Raw genomic sequence first — 22,975 nt, 5'->3', positions numbered from 1 at the left:
CCTCTCCCTCGGCGATGCCAAACCAAATGAGTGCTGCCTCCTTGGACCTCCCACGGTCGGCTGTGGAATAGCCCAGACTCGAAATGGCGACGTCCAGGATATAGGGTGCATCCTGCACTCATGCAGAGCGCCTTTACTGGATGCGCCACTCGGGAGCCCACACCTTGGCCATACTTAATGAGTCAAATGATTGCATAGGTGAGGTGGTTCAGCAGAGACACACCATTATGCAGTTCTATTTAAAACTGATGCTATTTATTCTTTTTTTCATGTATACAAGGAACATCTTGTTTACAACATTTTTTTTTTTGTAAAGAAGCCTTTTACATTAAGACAAAACTAGTACAGGATTACTTATTGAGACATAAGAGAGAGCACTGATAAATATAAACACAAAGCCTGTCCAGAGACATTTGAATGTCTCTTTGAATGTGATTTGTGTAGCTGTAGATCTTGATTTTCATCACCTGTTATTTTTTTTTTTAAAGTTCACATTATCAAGGCATTCAGCACACTCCTGCAAATAAGAGACACACATATTTTAATCATAGGTACATAATTGGTAATCAAGAGCTGTATGAATATGTAACACAAGAAATAGACCAAAGTTCATAAAGCTAACAAAATAATTATAGTAAATCTTATCTAATACAGTACAGTATGTGTTACCATAACTGTGTAGATCTCACCTCTACACTAGGACCCAGGGCTCATTTTTTAAGTACTGCACACCTAAGTTAGAGTGAAGGCAAATACAGTTATTACCTGTCTGCTGTGAACTTTCTGGAAGCACTGAAAGAAACAAACAAAAGAAAAAAGTAGTTTTTTGTGTACATGTCTCATTCAAAAATCCCCCTTGCAATTCAGTAGTTTCACCTGACAGATGCAATATTTGCAACATGTTACCTGGCATACATTTTAAAATCTAATAAATGGCATCCTAGACAAAGCTGAGAATCTTACAGATGCTTCTGCTCCATTGAATGTATCAATTATCGTACTGTGCAATTGTGCATAACAGAACATCTTCAACCACAACTCGTCATTGTCAGAAGACTGCTCATGTGCATTGTGGCATGTCCTGATAGACACTGAGTTAATTAACCTATCTCTCGAATTATGGACATTTAACATTTAATACCTCTTTTAAAATGTACATTTATCTGACACTAGGTGGCAAGATTGGAGTTGTCATGATTTTTATTTTATTTTAGTCTTTATTATCATTATCATAAAATGATGCTTTCCGTCCATCTGTGCGTCCATTCTTCACAGTTCATAACTCACAAACTAAGACATTTTTGGAAGTGGCAGGGCAGAACCCTTCTTGGAAATAATGTTTATGTTTGTGTATGTGTGTGTTGGTGATGGGTACAGATGGGGTCAACTGGCAACTGGCAGGTCGGCTTGGCTCAAAACATGGAGGTTGTTGTGGAGCCAAAATGGTGCCAGTTGCCAAACATAGTTTGGCGGTTATTGATTATTCATGGGTTGGTTAATGATTGACTGGATTTGTACATATGTGTTAAGGGTTTTTTTGGGTTGTGGTGTGTATAAAAGTCAAGAGTATTTTAGTCAAGGGAAGTGGATGTGTTGGGGAGGAGGAGAAGAACAGAGCAGAGCAGAGAGCAGCCCAGCTCAGCCCAGCCCAGCCCAGCACAGATCAGACGAGACTCACTGAGAGTTTACTTGGGTGAGGATTTTCTTTTGTGTATGATTTTGTGTTCGTGACTTGTGAGCAGTGTTTTGATTTATTTTTGTTAAATAAATGTGCACCCCAGCACTTAAACCTGCAGCTACTGTCTCCAAGTCTCTAACCCCTTTGCCACCCTGTCACATATTGTGTCCTGCGTGGGATTTGAGTGTCGCAGAAAGAGCAGGACTGTGGTTTGAAAAAAATAAAATAAAAATGGTGAAGCAAAGAAGGCAGAGAAGGATGCCTGTTCGTTATCACCTAGGGGTCCTTTGCTGCTGACCCCCAGGATTTGTTGTTACCACCAGCAGCATTTCCATTGCCGGAATTTCTGTTGCCAGAGCCCGAGAAGAGGGAGCCATGGGCTACATAGAGGGGGGAGGTGAGGAGACCACCACCACAGCCCAACCACCACTCCTGTGCCACAGCCCAGTTCCTGGGAGTTGGATCCCTCTTCCTGGGCTCCTAGACATAGGACCTTCATGTCTGGACCTATGGTCGCTGCACCACCAGGCCCAGTTGGTCTCCTTGTCACCTGCTCCGCTCCCCCAGGTGGCCCAGGCATCGCTGCTCGGTCGCCTGGGCTCGCACCTCTGACTGGGGCTGCACCCAACTGGTCGCTTACGTGTGAGCAGTGTTTTGATTTATTTTTGTTAAATATATGCGTGCTCCAGCTCTTAAATATGTAGTTACTGTCTCTGTGTCTCTAAAACTCTTTGCCATCCTGTCACAGAAGTATTATCGGAAACCTTGATCTTCGAACTCTAGATCAAGACCTCTATTTTCTTCTTCTCATGATAACAGAAGAACCAATGGCCTGATATGGATACCATTTTGTGGAATTAAACAGTTAGGTACAAATCCGTGAATTCCAAGTAGGTAAAAATAGCCCCTGTTTTATCCTTTCTCAAAGTATAAGCAAACAATGAGCAAACAATGACAGACTAAGTTGGATATTTGTGGAGGTCTATTTGTCATAGTTAACAAAATATATTCACTTTCTATATATGGTTTATTGATATATATATATATATATATATTTATGAGATAAAATATTTGAATTACCCTTTGCAACATCTGATACCTCATATAATATAAGAACATAAGAAAATGTACAAGCAGTCTACTTTACCTACAGTAAATGAAACTAAAACTAATAGAAATTCTGCTTGCGGATTTTCCTGGTTTTGGTGTCATATTTATATATAAATCATAATATAAACAAATAATAAATAAAGGAGTGGGACCCTCCGCCACACCTTGTCTAAAGTTAAATACCTGGTAAACACACTTTATGAGTACAGCCCAATGTGTTTATATACATCATAGACAACAGTATCAGTCCCTCTTGTGTCTTCTTTTTAACATTTACACCTATAGTTGTTTGGCATCAACCTATGAAGCCGCTAAAGCCTCAAGTCCCCCCATTCAGCATTCCAGTAATGTAGCAAGAATACTTTTATCATCTGCAAAAAGTATGATAAAAAGCTGTCCTTTTACTTACATAAATAGTTTTTTGCAAGATAAGATTGTTTGTTCTTCAAGCTTTGTTAAATATTAAAAAAAAAAAACTCACAACTGTCTCTTATTTTCACACTCTTTAGGGCGGTAGCCAAAGCATCCTTTTTTCATAGACCTGGGATTAAATATTCCCTCGCGTCAGTTTAAAATTTTTGGCACGCCTGTTTCCCTGGTATTTAAATGAGTTCCACATTCGCTATTCACCAGTTCAAGTGCATATGCTAAAGGTTATTTACAGTGTGTTATATGATTAACTTCTACTCAAAATAACTAGGGTCTATGGGCAGATTACTGCTTCATCAAATATTAATGCTACATTGTCAATTGGATATCAGTCTTTGAATTCCAACACATATTGTAGATTCAAACCCAATACACCAGTCCTTAGGTTAACTGGGCAGGTTGTCCGAAATAGTGAGGTGTCCGGTTTTAAAAAAATAAAATAAATCTGCTCAATTTATTTAAAATGTCAAAATCATTGCACTGAAATAACATGAATGTGTTTTTTGCACATATTACATTATGTAAAAATATAAAGCTGTACAGTAGGTCTATACAGTATACAAAGCAGTAGTAAAATCAAATGAATACCTAGCATACTATTTTTACTTTATCCTACCGGTAACACAAAGTAAATTATACTGCTGCATTATACATAAAAATCTATTATTTTAAATCAGAAACTAAATGATTATTAGCACATTTTCCTTTTTACTGTGGACTATTTAATACACAATTGACACATAATAGATCATGGTGCTGCATTGACACCTTGTGATACCATACAGTACCTTACATATGCTGTACGCACTTGACAAAAATACAAAATTGTAATTGATTGTACTGTTTAGTTAATACTAGGGCTGTGCCGAGGAACGAGCACAAACCTACACTCGCACTGAGTTCGGCACTTTTCCTAGGTATGTGTAATACACAAGTAAAAATCTTGCTACTCAGATTTAGAAGACTTTTCTTCCATGTAAAAAATGCATGAAATAAGCTCTTTGTTTCAAAAGGATGATGACTGTTGTGGCCTTTCATTTGGAGAGGATAATTCGCACTAGAGTTCAGTTAGAGGTGAGTTATTAAAAGAAAGGAGGCACAAATATACAGTTTCTTATATGAGGAGCTGTTTCAAATAAGTGCGTCAGTACAATACAATATAATAATATAATATAAAATATGTAATATGAGACAGTAATGAACTGAAATAATCAATCAATCTTTATTTTATATAACGCCTTTCATAGTGGAACACCATCACAAAGCGCTTTAACAACAAAAAAAATAAAATCCAAAATACTTCAAATACAGAGAAATGCATAATGCATGATATACAGTTTAAAAAAAAAAAACTTAATACACTAAATATAGTGGAAAGTGCGTAATACATGATAGTAACATAATACATGAAATAGTAGCAGCAACACCGCAGCTAATAGCTGGTATCAGAAAGTACACCAAGGCTTCGTAATGTGGGGGAAGGCCTCAGCAGACAGTTTCCGATGTTTAGGGCAGCTATATTTAGATCCTTAAGATGAGTTTTAGATCCTACTAGAAGGAGTTCAGATTTGCTAGTGTTCAGTTGAAGAAAATGGGCTGTTTCACAATTCAGAGCAGAGCAGTTTCAGTACTGTAATGCGGCCAGAAACCAGACTGTAGAGATTCAATTGTTGTCCGTGAGATGTTTCATCAGCTTATCAGGCGTGTCAGGTCCAATTTATTTTCACATGCGCTGTTTAATTTATACCTGCTGTTTATTTTTATTTTTTTTTCAGAGTAAAGCATGTTTAAAATACACTGAATCGCAAAGTACTGCATCTCAGCACTGCACCTCCAGCCAAGCCACACCCCTTGTTCACTGTATTTTTCACATACCTCTTTATAGACGTGCATACTGATAAATCCTCTCCTGATCATTTGTTTTATCACCAAAATCCTCAATAATTAGATCCAAGTCATTATTTTACTGCTATAAGATCTCAAAAAGCTCTGCAAATCTCTGTAATATTCTTTGAGCGCTGGATGGAGAAGCAGCTATCTCCTTTGTTTATGTCTATGTTATCTATGTGGTGGATTAGGCTATCAGATACGCCCTTCTTATTATTTTTTGGCTTCATTCGGCTCCTATCAGTTTCACTCGACCATTGAAAGGTTTTCTTGGCTTTTTCCGGAGAAAAAACGACTAGATCCCTGTGCTTGATGTCTGGAAAGGGAAAATTGTAATGTCGGACCTGGTCCGACATAGAACTGCAAAGGGTTAATAGAGATTTTTTTTTTTTTTTTTGTGACCATATAATAGGTAGTACAGAGAGCACATTGATAGCACATCCATCATTTAAATCTCCTTTATTTGTAGCAATTATAGTTAAAATAATTGTCTTAATTAGGATGCAGAGATGGCTTATTAACATTTAAAGGGAGCAGAGAGATGGAAAATAAAAATCTAAAGTTAATTTCCTATATATAAAGTTACGGATGCACATCTCCGGGGGAGCTTAGTGACTGTAAATAAATGATAGGGGTGCTGTAGCACCCACAGAACCAGTGCCTGTGTGAAATAAACAGTCTTTCTATATATTTTAGATATATTTTATTATTATTTGTACATGTTGCATATATTAATGGCTTTGTCTCTCCCGCTATGCAGTTGTGCATAATTGGTTTCTCTCTCTGTGCCTTGACACATTTTTGTCTGAAACGGCTCTGCATTGATAAAGGGGGATTTGCAAAGCTGTAATGTGCCATTGCAATACTATCTTATTGAGACCAGAAAGACTGATAAACAGGGATTAGTAAGGACTACAACTTATTGATGTTGGACTAATGCCAGTGGAAATGCAACATCTAACATAAATTCAAAGAATACCAGTAAAGCAGACTTGAATTCACTACAATTCGTTTGAAATGTTCTGGTGTGAAACCAATCGAAGCAAAACTTACTAGTTTTCAAGTTAATTCTAAATCGGATCTTTATAAACAAACTAGGTATGTAAGGGCCCTTAGTCTCAATTCTGGAGAAAGCCAGCCAATTCAGGATGGAGGAGGAGGGAGTATGGCATAGTATTACATTTAGTATATAAATGACTAGACAGTTTGTTTTAAGGTGGACCATGTGATTGGAATGATTTAGCGAAAGGGGCTTAGCGTTGGCATTTGAATTATGCCAAGCCTTTACATAATGTGTATTAAATCTACATGTACATAGAAATACATTAAAGTGTTTTAATGTATTTGTTCTCATTTATAGGTTATTCACTACTTATTTTGATTCTTATACTGTAGCATTCAAACCTCAAATCTTTTAGGCTGGGACTCATATGTTGGACAAGCAGTTAATAGGATTTTTTTTCTATTTCAGTTATTTAATGTGATTGTTTTTGTTTTTTTTGGCAGGATGGAATGGGCAACCTTAGAGTAAGCAAACAGGGAGTAAGGCTGGAGGGCATATCTGAGTTCCTTCTTCCACTGTACGTTAAAGAGATACAATCAAGAAAGGTAAGCATAGAATGTGCAGCACAGTAACATTCCACCAGCAATTAAATGATTACTTCTGAAATGACAGAGAGTTGTTGTGCATTAATTTAAAATACACAATGCATGTTACAGAATTGGAAAACCTGAACACAATGCTAGAAGCTTCAAATTCACAATCCATTTCTGAGCAAAACAAAAATGTGTGTTTTATATGGAACATATGGCTTCACTCTGTCATTTTGCCTCTAGTTGATTGTCAAGCTACAAGAGGATATCTAAGTGGATTTTTCACTTCACCTACTCTCTTTCACAAAATAATAGCAATAAACAGATAACAGATAATAACAGTTCCTTGATTGTATCTACTTGTTTACCAAGGGTAACCCTATTGATTTGTCACATGTGAGGTTGGATACAGCTGGGAATATAACCCAGAACCACTTACAAGATATGTGTTGCTAGCTATCTTAGCATCTGTGTGTTAACAGTAGGTACATTTCATACTTTCTGGTTGGTTTTTACTCAAGAACTATAGCAGATTTTCATTATGATTGATTTGTTTTTAAGGCTGCATTCACACTTGGACCATTTCAAATGGACTCGGTCTGGTTTGTTTAGTTTGAAACATTGTATCAATGAGCTGGCTGTTCACACTTATCTGTGAGCAAAGGGGCCCGGTTCATTTTATGATTCTTATCCATTTTTTTCAGGAAAGAGTTCTTTTGTGTTCACAATGCAGTTTGCAAGTGCACTCGCTTAGTTTACCCACCTATTTATTTTGTCAATTTCCACATAAAAAATTGGGTTCTTAGCCCTTAAATAAGCAATTTGGACAGTATAAAAAAAGAGACTTGGCTTTATTTAAAAAAAAAAATAGACATGCTTTTATTGTTATTATGAAAAAAAGAAAATATATTATTTCAGTAGAACTTAAATAACAAAATAACAATTTGATTACAATTGTAGCATTATAACAATATAAATCACAGCATAACATACTTTTTTTCCCATTGGCAGCATTATATAAGTATAAATAACATTGGTTAATTGCAGAATTATAATAACAGTGCTCAAATAGTCATTGTGCAGTCATATCACATTTTATCATATCATATACAGGGTTATTATAAAGTAAGTTTACCATCAACACACCATGTCATTGATGTGGTAAACTCACTTTCTACTTTCAGTTTCGGGTACTGGTGTGTATCGCTGTTATGCGTTATTATATGTGAAGTGTACTTCATCAGCAGAAAAAATTATTTCCTTACAACCCCTTATAACATCACCAAAGAAACAAACACCCGCATCTCATTCTCTGTAGTAAGCATCCATTTTCTACTCGCGAATACGGCCATCCAGCTGTGTTTATATGGATGAGCTGGTCTGTCAAGCACATTTCTTAGGGACTGCTGCCATCTGCCAGCGAAAAATAAAACTTCCAACTATTGTGGCATATATACAGTCTGGGGATGAAGTGCAACACATTTAAAAGATGTGGTAAACTTTGCAGATGCACATATAACTCCCTGCACGCTAATCTCATGGGAGTGACAAATCTGAACTCGCTTGCTCTCCATGTGGAAATCACAGGATAAGTAGCTAGGTGGTTAAATTGTCTGTGAACTGGATGTTTACAGTATCCTGCAAGGTATCCTGAAAGATGACAGTGTGGCAGGCTAGTGAGTGGATAGAGGCCCAGAGACAGTCTGCAGTTAAAAAAAAAAATACTAATTTTATTATAAATAACACAAAATAAAGTGCACAAGGGCAAAAGAACAGATATTCAAACACAAATAAAGCAAAAACAAAACTTACAAAAATAAAGGTTTCCAGGCTGGGCAATGCCTTCACTGTATTTAGCAAAAAAAACACCAACCTACTTCCTCATCTCCCCCTCTTAATGGGAAGCAGAGGCCTCCTTTTATGTCAGGTGGCTGGGCGCTGATTGATCATTAATTAAACTAATCAACTAATCAACCCCAGCCACCTGAACATAATAAACCCAGGCAGGTAGGGGAAATTAACCCCATCCCTGCCAATTTAAAAAGGGCAGAGCTTTGCTCTGCCACAGGCAGCTATTGAATTATTGCTTCAGTTTTTAATAGTATGTTTTAGATTACATATTGCTGTGGAAGAAAGCATGGGAACAAGGGGAGGACTATGCTAATTTAATTAACGCATTTGTTGAAAGCCTGTAGTTGGAAAATATAATTCTGTTGCGCAATACTGCTCTGTTCTCATACCGTAGTAGGCATTAAACAAAGTGAATACATTTGACTATTTTTGTGAGTTTTGTCCAGTTTGTTTTTTTTTTTTGTTTTTTTTGGTGTCTGTCCAAATTCTAATACAGCTTTAGTTTCTAGTACTGTCCATGTAATTTAGGGTTACCACATTTGCAGAGTGAAAAACTGGGATGTTTTTTTTCTCTTCGATTCACTGACGCCGTAGCAACTGAAGCTGCTAAAATAACAATATGTAGTATAGGTTACCCTTTATTTGTACTTTTACTGCCAGAAGGAATACATCAGGGACATATTTAAGTAAAATCAATTATTTATTTAGAAAAACTAAGGTTTTTGTAATCTTTGAAATTATTATTTTATGGCATCTATCATCAAGTTATGCGACAAGCTGGATATAGTTGTAACCGTTTCTTTCTGTATAGTGCAAAGCTTCAAAGTAAATAACACTGCTAAAAATATATAACAAATATAATCAACACTTAGTGCAACAACATACAAATTCAATACAAGCAAAAATAATTTGCAGTTCAAGTAATTATCAATTCAAAATAAAGATGACATGCAAAATAAAATTACTAACATGAATTAAAATCACTTTAGCACATTAAAATCCTTCATATGAATTAAAATAGTGACAAATCTAATGTGCAAAACAAGGAAAAATAATGGAATTACAAAACTGACCGCCTTGTTCACATAAATGCAGATTTATTGTACTGCTCTTTCTCTTTTTCAAATATATATGCAGCTAAAACATAGCAGCTTAATATTTTAAAAAGTAATGAAACAGCACAAAGTATCCTCAGGGAATCCTGTAAGCTACCCCAAGCACAAGGTAACTACTCTGTGTACACTTCTCCACATATAGCACCATATGATTACAGCAGGCATTAAGAGGGAAAGTAAACAATGGTAAGTAGGTGGTTTAATACAAAACAAAAGAATGATAATGAGCTATTCTTCTTACCCCCTTGACCACAGCAATATATCTAGAAAGCCTGTGTATCTCTACTTCCCTACACTTTAAACCAAAACGAATTCATAAATATATAAGCAAGTTTTCAAACCAAACAATAAAATAGAACACACTTGCTACTCACCTCCCGCAATGCTTCAGCCTTCTGTAATCGCCAAACAGCTATCATCTTGCCTGTACAGCTTGGACTACCCTTTAATACCGGGGCTTTTGCTAAACCACCTGTGTTAACCCTTTCCCAGCCTGACAGAATTGACAGCTTTTATTAGCCATGCCACACTCTTTTTTTAAATTCTGTTTATTGGTTTTATAATAACGAGAGATATTTTACAATCAATTACAGAAATCAGCAAATCGCTGTAAGCGAAAAGAGGGGAGAGAGAAAGGAAAGAGGTATAAATCAGAAAAGAACAGCAGGGGGAAACAGTAGGTCTTCAATTTGCGAAGCAGAGAAGTCATCAGCCAACCAAAACAGGAGCATCAAGAAAGGGATGGGAGCTGGAGGCAATCAAAATAAGATAAGAAAGGCAGCCATGCTGTATAAAATTTATCAGTGGAGCCACGAAGAGTAAACTTAATTTTTTCCAGCTTGAGAAAATGCAACACATCTCTAATCCAGCAAATGTGAGAGGGCGCGGAAACTCGCTTCCAATTTAGCAAAATTAAACGTCTAGCCAGGAGAGTTACGAATGCCACGATGTCTGATTTTGCTTTGGGCAAACAAATAGTGCTGGGTACCACACCAAATAAAGCAGAAAGCGATATGGGGTCAATGTGCAGCTGCAAAATTTGTGAAATAGTGTCAAAAATAGAGGACCAGTAAGAGTTTAGCTGGGGACAGGACCAAAACATATGTAAAAGTGTAGCAGGGGCTTGTTTACACCTGTAACGTGTTGAGTCAGTTTGAGGGTAAATCTTGGTAAGTTTGAGTTTAGTCAAATGGATACGATGAAAATTTTTAAATTGTATTAGCCCATGCTTTGCACAAACAGAAGAGGAGAGTATGCGGAACCGCATTGCCTCCCAGTCCTCATCTGCAATAGCTTGTCCTAAATCTTATTCCCAGAGTATTTTTAAGGTGGACAGTGACGGGTAATGTAAGGCAAACATTTTTGAATAGATTTGGGATATTAAGCCCTTAGAAATTGGAGTCAAATTAAGAATTGAGTCAGTTGGGGAATTTGGAGGTAATGTGGGAAACTGGGGCACCCTGTTACGTACAAAGTCACGTACTTGTAAGTAGCAAAAGAAATGAGTTTAAGGGAGGTCAAATTTATGAGAAAGCTGTTGAAATGATGCAAAAGTGCCCTCAAAATACAAATCTTTGATGGAATTAATACCATGGTTATGCCAAATATGGAAGGCCTTGTCTTGCGTGGAACTTTTTTATTCCAAATAAAGGCTGAAATGATTTGATCAAGCTTATGAAAAAAATGAATTAGGAATAAAGACCGGAATGCACTGAAAGAGATTTAGGAAGCATATTCATTTTAACAGAATTGACACGACCAGCAAGTGATAATGGAAATAAAGACCAGCGTTTAAAATCTTGTTCAGTGCTTGCTAAAAAAGGAGTAAAATTAGATTTATAAAGATTAGTACATTTCCTTGTAACACAAATGCCCAAATAGGTAAAATGATCATATGTAATCTTAAAGGGGAAGGTATTTAGTGGATACTAACGAGCAGCTGCATTAATTGGAAATAATTCGCTCTTATGTAGATTTAACTTGTATCCAGAGATTATACCAAATTGTTCTAAAATGGAAAGGCCATCGGGGAGAGAAGCAGCAGGGTCAGATATATAAAGAAGTAGGTCATCAGCATACAAAGAGACCTGCTGCTCTTGTCCTCCTCTAAATATCCCTCTTAGATGTTGATTACTCCAAAGAGCTATTGCAAGTGGCTCAATAGCAACTGCCAAAAGGAGGGCAGAAAGAGGACAGCCCTGCCTAGTTCCACGCTGGAGTGGGAAAGACTTAGAATAAGTGTTATTTGTATGAACAGAGGCAAGAGGGGATCAATATAGCAATCTAACCCAGGAAATAAAATTGTCACCAAAGCCAAATCTGCGCAAGGTTTCAAAGAGATAGTCCCACTCAACACGATCGAAAGCTTTCTCTGCATCAAGAGAGACGAGTGCCTCTGGGAAGTGGGAGGTCGAAGGACTATACATAATGTTAAACAAGCGCCTGAGATTAAAAAATGAATGCCTATTTTTTATGAATCTGGTTTGGTCTGGAGAAATAATAGAAGGCAAAACTGATTCCAGACAAAATTTTAGCCAGGATCTTTACATCTGTGTTAAGGAGGGAAATAGGACGGTGTGACCCGCACTCAAGAGGGTCTTTATCTTTTTTCAGTATCAAGGATATGGATGCCTCACAAACAGTTTGGGGAAGGGACGATAATGTAAATTATTCTGAAAACAAGGAAATCAGCAGAGGGCTGATTTTTTGGGATTTTTTTTTTTTATATAACTCTATAGGGAAACCATCAGGCCCAGGACACTTTCCACTCTGCATGGTCCTAATAGCCTGAGTTACCTCCTCTAATGTAAAGGGCTCCTCCAGCATGGTTTTAGATTGAATGTCAATGTTGGGAATATCAAGGTTTTGAAAAACAAAGTCTATTAATGACATGTCAGAGTGGGATTCAGATCTATAAAGGGAGGAGTAGAAATCTTTAAATTGGTCATTTATTTCCTTCTGGTCTACAGTTGAGCCTACTGGTGTTTGGAGCTCCGTAATTAAAGTTGAAGCTGCTGACTGCCGGAGTTGGTGGGCTAGAACTTTACTAGCTTTGTCTCAATGCTCATATAAAGCAAGCCATGATTTGTGCAACATCTCTTCTGCCTGATTGGTAGATAATAAAATAAATTCTGTCTGCTATGTAAGTCTCTCTTTATATAAAGCAGGAGAGGGTGAGTCTGCATAAAGGTTGTCTAATTGTGAAAGAAGGGTTGTTAATTCTGACAATCTTTTTGTTCGTTTTTTCTTTTCATGGGCAGCATAGGATATAATCTGTCCTTGTAGGTAGGCTTTCAAAGCTTCCCACAGGGTGGAGGTGGAGAGATCAGGTGTGCTAATGAAAAAATCTATTTGTGAAGAAATGAATTCTACAAAATTTTGATCAGAAAGTAGCCAAGGAGGGCGGGAGTCTGCCTGATCTTGAAACGCTAGTTCCATAACCAGAGGCGCACGGTCAGAGATCACAATGCTATCATAAGAACGGAAGTGAACAGAAGGGAGAAGTTTATTATCTAAAAAAAAAATCAATGTGGGAGAATGAATGGTGGACATGTGAAAAAAAAGAATACTCTCGGGCTGTAGGGTTAAAGAAACGCCAGGGGTCAGAAATTGCACAATTATCAAGGAAGGACTGAATAGCAAGGGTGGATTTTGAGGGAGCAATAGATTTTGTGGAGGAGCAATCAAGAGTGGGATTTAGACAACAATTAAAGTCCCCACCTATGATCAAAATGTGGGAATTCAGTGAGGTGCTATAGACTTTGCCTGTGACAATGACAGAGAGGCCATTTGAGTCTGCCATTACTTTAATTGCAACAAAAGGTACGGACGTGTGTACTAAGATAGCGGCTTCCCTGATTTTAGCATCTGACGTAGATAACTACTAACTGCCTAAGGTGAGACAACACCTTATTGCGTTTAACAGGGTGGTTAAGGCCCTTCACATTCCAGCTGGCAAATTTAACTAAACGCTCTCCAGGTCTCCCCCTTAAGTTGGCGTGAGCCATGGTTGTTTAGGAGATTGAGAAAGATGATATTCACGCTGACAATTGGCTAGAATAAAATGTTAAGAAAACATGGGGGCATCTCCCCTCTCACATCTAGCAATCCCCCACAGTGCAATAGGAAGATAAAATAAAGTAAAAAATAAGGAAAATAGTAGGAGATAGACAATGAAACAGACAAACCCCCCACTCCTCATAGCACTTCCCTAAACAAGGAGCATGCAAACCCATACAGCATGGAAACATATTTGCACAGTGCATTCCACAGAACATAGTTTCCAAGGTCTAGATAAAAGGTAATAAAATGAACAAGGCAATCTTATTATTATTAGCCAGGTAACTAAATGCATAGAGATAATAATAAATAATAATAATAATAATAATAATAATAATAATAATAATAATAATAATAAATATAATAATTATATTATCTATATGGAATATATCTATCTATATTAGCTATATATATATATATATATATATATATATACTTAAGAACACACACACACACATATATATATAGATTTCTTAAATTTTGTCCCCATTATTGTTGTGTTGGGGGGGGGGGGGGGGGGGTGTATACATACCCATGCACACACTACAAAAGCATTTATCAGATGTGTTCATATTTCCAACCAGTTACCATTTTCACTGTGTGATTTTGATTGTTTTTTCAATGCAAATTATATACTACATATACAGTACTGTGCAAAAGTTTTAGGCAGGTGTGAAAAAATGCTGTAAAGTAAGAATGCTTTCAAAAATAGAAATGTTAATAGTTTATATTTATCAATTAACAAAATGCAAAGTAAGTGAACAGAAGAAAAATCTACATCAAATCCATATTTGGTGTGACCACCCTTTGCCTTCAAAACAGCATCAATTCTTTTAGGTACACTTGCACAAAGTCAGGGATTTTGTAGGCATATAGTCAGGTGTATGATTAAACAATTATACCAAACAGGTGCTAATGATCATCAATTCAATATGCAGGTTGAAACACAATCACTAACTGAAACAGAAACAGCTGTGTAGGAGGAATAAAACTGGGTGAGGAATAGCAAAACTCAGTAACAAGGTGAGGTTGCTGAAGACAGTTTACTGTCAAAAGTCATACACCATGGCAAGACGGAGCACAGCAACAAGACACAAGGTAGTTATACTGCATCAGCAAGGTCTCTCCCAGGCAGAAATTTCAAGGCAGACAGGGGTTTCCAGATGTGCTGTCCAAGCTCTTTTGAAGAAGCACAAAGAAATGAGCAATGTTGAGGACCTCAGACACAGTGGTTGGCTAAGGAAACTGCAGCAGATGAAAGACACATCATGCTTACTTGAAGATGTCCAACAATGCCATCAGCTCAAAATTGGCAGAAAACAGTGGGACCCTGGTACACCCATCTACTGTCCGGAGAAGTCTGCTCAGAAGTGGCCTTCATGGAAGACTTGTGGCCAAAAAGCCATACCTCTGACGTGGAAACAAGGCCAAGCGACTCAACTATGCACGAAAACACAGGAACTGGGGTGCAGAAAAATGGCAGCAGGTGCTCTGGACTGATGAGTCAAAATTTGAAATATTTAGCTGTAGCAGAAGGCAGTTTGTTCGCGAAAGGGCTGGAGAGTGGTACACAAATGACTATCTGCAGGCAACAGTGAAGCATGGTGAAGGGGTGGGGGCGAGGTTCCCTGGTACACCCATTTACTGTCCGGAGAAGTCAGAAGTGGCCTTCGTGGAGGACTTGCGGCCAAAGGCCAAGCGACTCAACTATGCACGAAAATGGTACACGAATGAGTGTCTGCAGGCAACAGTGAAGCATGGTGGAGGTTCCTTGCAAGTTTGGGGCTGCATTTCTGCAAATGGAGTTGGGGATTTGCTCAGAATTAATGGTCTCCTCAATGCTGAGAAGTACAGGCAGATACTTATCCATCATACAATACCATCAGGGAGGCATCTGATTGGCCCCAAATTTATTCTGCAGCATGACAATGACCCCAAACATACAGCGAAAGTCATTAAGAACTATATTCAGCGTAAAGAAGAACAAGGAGTCCTGGAAGTGATCGTATGGCCCCCACAGAGCCCTGATCTCAACATCATCGAGTCTGTCTGGGATTATATGAAGAGAGAGAAGCAACTGAGGCTGCCTAAATCCACAGAAGAACTGTGGTTAGTTCTCCAAGATGTTAGGGCCAACCTACCTGCCCAGTTCCTTCAAAAACTGTGTGCAAGGGTACCTAGAAGAATTGATGCTGTTTTGAAGGCAAAGGGTGGTCACACCAAATATTGATTTGATGTAGATTTTTCTTCTGTTCACTCACTTTGCATTTTGTTAATTGATAAATATAAACTATTAACATATCTATTTTTGAAAGCATTCTTACTTTACAGCATTTTTTCACACCTGCCTAAAACTTTTGCACAGTACTGTACATGTAGTATATAATTTGCATTGAAAAAACAGTCACAAATCACACAGTGAAAATGGTAACTGGTTGGAAATATGAACACATCTGATAAATGCTATGCTTGTTTTGTAGTGTGTGCATGGGTGTGTATGGGGGGGAGTTATTACTATCAATGTGGGGACAAAATTTGAGAAAATGTCCCCACAAAGACATTAACTCCTGAAAAAACGACATTGTGGGGACATCCCCACTTTGTAAAACACCTTTTTAAGAACTAAATATGTCTTTAAAAAATAAAAAATAAAGTGCTGAAATATTTAGTTTGTTGTCAACTTTCACCCTGTGTGGCATTTTGTCTGACTGGAGTTAGAAATAGTAAATAAAAATATAGTGAGAGTCAATGAGAAGTCCCCACAAGTATAGGAATACAAACGTGTGTGTGTGTGTGTACACGCACTGATAGTACTGTAAGAAAAATAGTTCACACAAATACTAAATAATAAGTAATTACTACCTATACAAGTAGTATACTACATTGGACCAAATTCATAAGTTGGAGAGGACCAATAAATAAATAAATAAATATAAGTTTAATGATACATTACTGTAAATGTATTGCATCCTACACTAACAATTATACAATTTATTACATAGCAAGTTTATATTGAAAACTAAACAAGAATATTATTATTATTATTATTATTATTATTATTATTATTTATTATTTATTATTATTATTATTATTATTATTATTATTATTATTATTATTATTATTATTATTATTTACCTTGTGCTGGCTGTGATTGATTGTGGAACTAGAATTGTCACTAGCTCATCTTCTAAAGGTTCTTCACTAAAATCTGTGTGACAAAGTTTGTCATCTAGGAGATGATTTTCTCCTTCTGGCATCCCATCAACATCTTCCGTAAAATGTGTTCTATTTATTTTGGGTCACCGATTGGGCCGGCTGCAAAGGGTTAAGCCACGACTAGCATATTCAATGGGTCTTCTGTGACCGTTGTCATCTTGGCAAATGAATGGCACCCAGGCCCTGACTGGCATCAACATTTAAGAAGAAGGACTTGGAGAAATCACCATAGTCTAACACAGGGGCAGGAATCTATTTAGTCTTCAGCTGTTCGAAAGCTGTTCTAATTAACTTAGGACAGTTCCGTTTCTTACCCATCTTAATTGGCCCATGGGGGGAGGCTGCAATTTTTGCAAACCCATTCACAAACTTTCGATAATAACACTTCCCCTTTCTTAAATCATCGTCCTCATGGGGTTTAAGTTGTTTCAAAATTGTAATTGCTTCCGTTAACAAGACTCCTAAATTAGAAAACATATTGGCCAGATTAGGATTCTGTTGAGCTGAACTCGATGTACATGATTCAGGGAGAGCCGCAGTCCCTACCTCCCCAATGTTCTGTTTCGCAACAATGAGTTGCAGTGCAGTATATAATAACACAATAATAGTTAAAAAAATTAAAGATTGGGTGTATTTACTGCAGATCGTAACAACTCATTACTTTATTTATATTATCATCTGAAAACATGTTAAATGTACAAAAAGACAGATTCAAAAAATAGATCAGCTATTAGACTCCAGTCATAAGAATGTTAATTGTATTTTTGAATGGCGCTAACTCAACCTAATACATTACTCTGCTATTAACTTGCTGAGCACACTGACCCAGTTTTCTACTTAAAAAAAAAAAAAAAAAAATGATACGATGGATACGATGGTACCTATAGGACCATGTTGATGGGATAACATTGTGAAATTTAGGTAAGTTTGGATTTTGAACAGCAATCTGTTCTCCAGAATGTCCCTATGTTATTAATTTGTTTTATACAAACAAGCACCAGACATTTCCCCACTGTTAGCCCTCTATCAATGGTCATATAACATTATTTAAGTAATAACAAAAGTCAAGGCCAACTAACACACGGTAGAGCCTTCATCCAGAGGGCACTATTGCTATTTCCCTTGAACTTTTAATGTTTTCTTGGGTACCTTTCCGCTGAGAGAGGTTTTAGGAAAATAGTCCCAAAAATGTTCACAAACGATCTGTGAGGGTAGAGTCATAGAGCGACTCAAACACAAGAAGCTGTAGTTAATATTGTGCACTTTTATTACCAAATAGAAAATGAAAACACACTAACAAACAAACAAATAAACAGACACAAGGCCCAAAATAAAAGGATTAGACAATGCACACAAACAAAACAAAACACAGCATAGCACAGCACACATCTCTAACACTCCAACACCAATGTTAACACCACTGATTTTCCCTTTTTATACACCTGTGGTTGGAGCCTAATTAATCATCAATTATTCCATTATGGCCCCAGTCATATTCCCACGAGTGCTGGCAGGGAGGAATTTAATCCCCTCCCTGCCAACCCATTATTCCACACATTACATCATCAGGGCTTCCACTCTGCCACAGGATCACACACATAATTAAAAAAAAAAAAAAATACTTTATCAAACAAAAAATATTTTACTTATCAAACTAGTGCCTGATATCTGAATGGAGCAATATTACTGAACTGTCCCTGTCTCAGTTTGTTGTTGTTGACAGGCTGTGATTGGCTCAATCGGCAGTTGCAGGTAGAGGATTGGTTGCTTTCGTTGATGAAAGGTATTGATTGGGTGGTTTTGGTGGATAATAAAATTCATTTGGACAAATTGTCCAATGCAATGACCTTCCAGCTGGCATGTACTCTGTATTAATGCCAGCTATAGCTGGAAGCTGATTGGCTGAAGACACTAAATCATTTTCTAATATTAATTAAATATCAGGAGTGTCGATTGCAAAACAAACTAATCAATTATCCAAGGGGCAATTCACTAGCAGATGTTTAACTGTTAATGAACAATATCCCCCATTGACTTTAATACAGTGTCAATAGAGGAGTGTGTGGTAAAGTGGAATTCCTCTGCCTGTTGTTATATATTTTGCCTTTGGTAAAGGCTGTATGCATTATGTATTGCTCTCATACATTTTTGCAATCCACTTAGGATTTTGTACCACTTATTGCTCCTGCTCAGATATCTTTTCGATTGAAAATGGAGGTCACTAACTCGTGAAAATGTTTAAGATAAATACAAGTTTGCAGAACTTCTGGCAGAAATGCTCAACTTGTACCAGATCTGACAAGACAGAATATGAAGAACTGGCACTATTACCATTTAAAATAAGTGAAAATGCTTAAAAAACAGTCAATAGTTTTAAGCAGTTGACATTTCCTCTTATTCAACCCTAAATGCCCTGCAGCCATACATTGCAAATGTTAAGAGCTTACACTATATTAACTTGTCATCAATATTTACACAGTATTTATTGTTAATTGCAAGGGGGAAAAAAATCTAAATGACAATACTTAATGGATAAACTATATAACATTTAATACAGTACCCCCTTATTATTGCAACATAATTAGATAATTACAATTTGTGGTTACATTTCCATTACAATATAATTGATATATAGAGTTTGATTATTTTTTTATTTCTATGTTTTGTTAGTTTTGCAAGCATATATTTTTTTAACACCAGGAATGAAGAAATTGAAGTATTTATATTGTGTTTTCTTTAAGTTCAGAGGAAGGGGAATGGAAAGTTATGTTAACAATTCATAAGATTAGGTAATATTTAAATGCAAGATATTCCTGGAGCACCTGGTACGTATATTGTAATCATTTTGCTTAAATGGAAAATATTGTAGGAGCACTTTAAGGAAAGATCTGTTTTTGCATAAAAGTGCTGTAAATGTGTTCAGTTTGCCTGTAGATACTCGTAGACGTAACCAGAATCCTTTTCATCGACAATCAATAACCTGCACACCATGAAATGAATTAATTCTTGATGCCATAGCCACTGTTTACAAAAAAAATTTAATTTTATTTGGGCAATGGGTATAGTATTTTTAACATTAGCCCCATTAATGTTGAGCTTTACAAATAATATGTTTTAATGTATTTTCATCTAAACTAACCAGAGCAAATTCAGATTAATTACAGCAGATATCTTCGAATCACTCTCGCAGGTTCATCATTGTACAGTATGCCCACTTTGGGTGGTAAACAGTAACTTAACTTTTCCTCCTACATGGGAGCAAAAGACCCTCATTCCTTGAGGAAGACAGCTCCTGTAGATATGGAAATTGTATTCACATGTCATCCTTGGACTTGAATTTGCTGCATCCAGTGGGTGGAAGGACAGAAGAAAAACTCCTAAGTTGCAATGAACCTCTGTTCCCAATGTGCAATGCAGCATTCCAGACTAATCCTTAATAAATAAGTTTGTGTTGTATTTTTGTTATATGTAACTTTATCGCTGTCAAGATAATTCACTTGTCTTTTCTTTTACAAGTTAAAAAAACAACCTTTTCCAATTTGATTCACAGTAGCAACAGTTCTTAACCTATCGTATACTCATACTTCTCTAGTTTTTGATTGAGCTGCAAGTGTGTGCCTGGAATGTGTTTGATTGAGTTTCAGTCAGGGTTATCAAAATTAATGAATATTGGAAATAAAATCTATGAGACGTGGAAAATACACCTTACTGTATAATGAACGTCAATAAAAGATGAATCTGAGTACTGCCAACGTTTCAAGTAGCTCCTGGCATCTTTTAAATGTCAGAGGAGAAAACAACAGAGATAATTTTAGGAAAAAGCAGGTGTGATTTATCGAACTAATATATTTTCTCATAAAGTTTTTACTTGGTTTAATAAACATAATAAAACTATTTAACAGGGAATAGTGGTTCCCTTTCAATTCGAAAATAACCATTAATGTATGGGACATTGCCGTCAGGCAGTAGGGATTGGCTGAACTTTATAGCAAAGCTGCCAATAGGCCTCTGTGCGAGCTACCGTGTAAGCCCGCCCCCCTGGGAGCTTACTATACGAAGCGCGCAGAGACTCTCTTCCTCTTTTGTCTTCAGCATCGGTAGCAGTAGGTACTAGAGCTCGTACTGATTGTACTCACAAAGCTTAGGCTTGAGAAGCTGGTTTCGGCCCCTTCTCCGAGTTTATTTCAGTACGTTTATTATTGGTTATTGGATTATATAATTGTGTTATATATTTTATATATTACTTTATATATATCCTTCATGCTTTGCTTCAGCATCGCATTTTTGTTTAACCTCGTGGTCTCCGTCTTCTTCTATTATTTATAATATTATTATAAATATTATTATTATATTGTGTGTTTTTGGGTTGTATATATTTCTATTTCAGATTTATATATATTTTGACGCACGTCATAATTGTATATTGCAGTCGGTCTTGCGTGACTAGACCGTGTGTGTGTGTGTATGTTTGTGGCGTCTGCTTTTAGCCCTCTAGAATCTTCCACTGCTGTGTGTTCCCCACCGCGTGGTAGCTGTACGGCTTGCCCTACAGTCCCTTCTACAGTACACCAAGCACTCACTGCAGCGTTCCAGAATAATAATAAAAAAAAAAAACCTTTTTCACCAAAAAGAAAATGACCACATAGCACGTACTCCCATTAGCACCTAGGTAAGTATTAACACCAAATAAAACACTGTACCAGCACCAGCCTCTCCGCTCTACGGGTCAGCTGATGCTTAGGCGTCTTGTGCTAGCGTCTCGACGCTCGGTACTCGCTCTGCGAGGTGTCAGTGCTTCGGCGCTCGGTGTAGCGCTTCCGTGCTCGGTGCAGCGCTTCCGCACTTGGGACTCAGTGCTCGACGTCGACGCTATACGCTACGCGCTCAGCGCATCGATGCCACGTGCTCAACGCTCAGCGCCTGGACGCTACGCGCTCGGCACTTCGACGCCACGTGCTCGACGCTCGGCGCTTCGACACCACGTGCTCGATGCTCGGCGCCTCGACGATACGCGCGCAGCGCTTCGACCACACGCAGTCAACTCTCGGCGCCGAGACATTACGCGCTCGGCGCTTCATTGCTCGACGCTCGATGCTCAGCGCTTCGACGCCATGTCCTCGACGCTCGGCGCCTTGACGCTACGTGCTCTGCGCTGCGACGCATCTGCGCTGCGACGCATCCGCGCTGGCGGATAGGGCTTTTTGCAGTCTCTGTGCTGTCTTTCAGACACACAGCCTTCGACAAAGGGCCAAGAATTCAAGGGGTGGGCTTCGACGCTACGCGCTCAGCGCTTCGACGACACGCAGTCAACACTCGGCGCCTCGACATTACGCGCTCGGTGCTTCATTGCTCGGCGCTCGATGCTCGGCGCTTCAACGCCATGTCCTCGACATTACGCGCTCGGCGCTTCATTGCTCGACGCTCGAAGCTCGGCTCTTCGACGCCATGTCCTCGACGCTCGGCGCCTTGACGCTACGTGCTCGGCGCTGCGATGCATCCGCGCTGGCGGATAGGGCTTTTTACAGTCTCTGTGCTGTCTTTCAGACACACACCCTTCGACAAAGGGCCAAGAAGTCAGTGGGTGGGCACTCCCTTCACCGGGATCTTCCCACACTGTCTCAGCCCCGTCGTCGTCTACTGCAACACCAGCAGGGAGACTGCAGTTCTCCACGAGCCCGGCATCCCAGATCTCAACTGGTCAGAGGTCCCCCACCAGACGCGCTCCGGCTAGCAGCCCCTCCCCTTCTAGGGCACACCCTCATCGGGTCTAGGTCACGCTCCAGGTCACGTCGTCGTAGGGGACGCTCTCGTTCCCCTCGTCGAGACAGGTGGCGCTCGGACAAGTCTGAGGTGGCGGAATTAACCTCCAAGATGACTCAGTTCATGGAGGTCATGATGGGACAGCAGTCCCTGCTTATGTCTCTGGCTACTGCAGTGCCTCGAGCCCCAGAGCTGCCCACTGGATGTGTCTTCAGCCAACCAGTGGCCCCCCCACAACCTCTATCGGACGTTTCCCTTCCGATACAGCCTCAGCAGG

The 22,975-nt window shown here is 38.4% G+C and overlaps 1 protein-coding gene across 1 annotated transcript in view; it reads left to right on the top strand.

Annotated features, from left to right (window-relative positions):
* The window catches only part of LOC121328107 (zeta-sarcoglycan-like), a 154,902-nt gene that overhangs the window by 33,047 nt on the left and 98,880 nt on the right, over positions 1-22,975 (top strand). The window contains exon 3 of the mRNA XM_041272605.1: positions 6,611-6,712. Within this exon, the coding sequence (XP_041128539.1) occupies positions 6,611-6,712 (102 nt within the window). The remainder of the gene's footprint in view (positions 1-6,610; positions 6,713-22,975) is intronic.

The sequence above is a fragment of the Polyodon spathula genome, chromosome 2, assembly GCF_017654505.1.
Source record: "Polyodon spathula isolate WHYD16114869_AA chromosome 2, ASM1765450v1, whole genome shotgun sequence".
Classification (NCBI taxonomy): domain Eukaryota; kingdom Metazoa; phylum Chordata; class Actinopteri; order Acipenseriformes; family Polyodontidae; genus Polyodon; species Polyodon spathula.
Note: the sequence above shows the minus strand (reverse complement) of the source record. Positions and strands in the feature narration are given on the sequence as shown.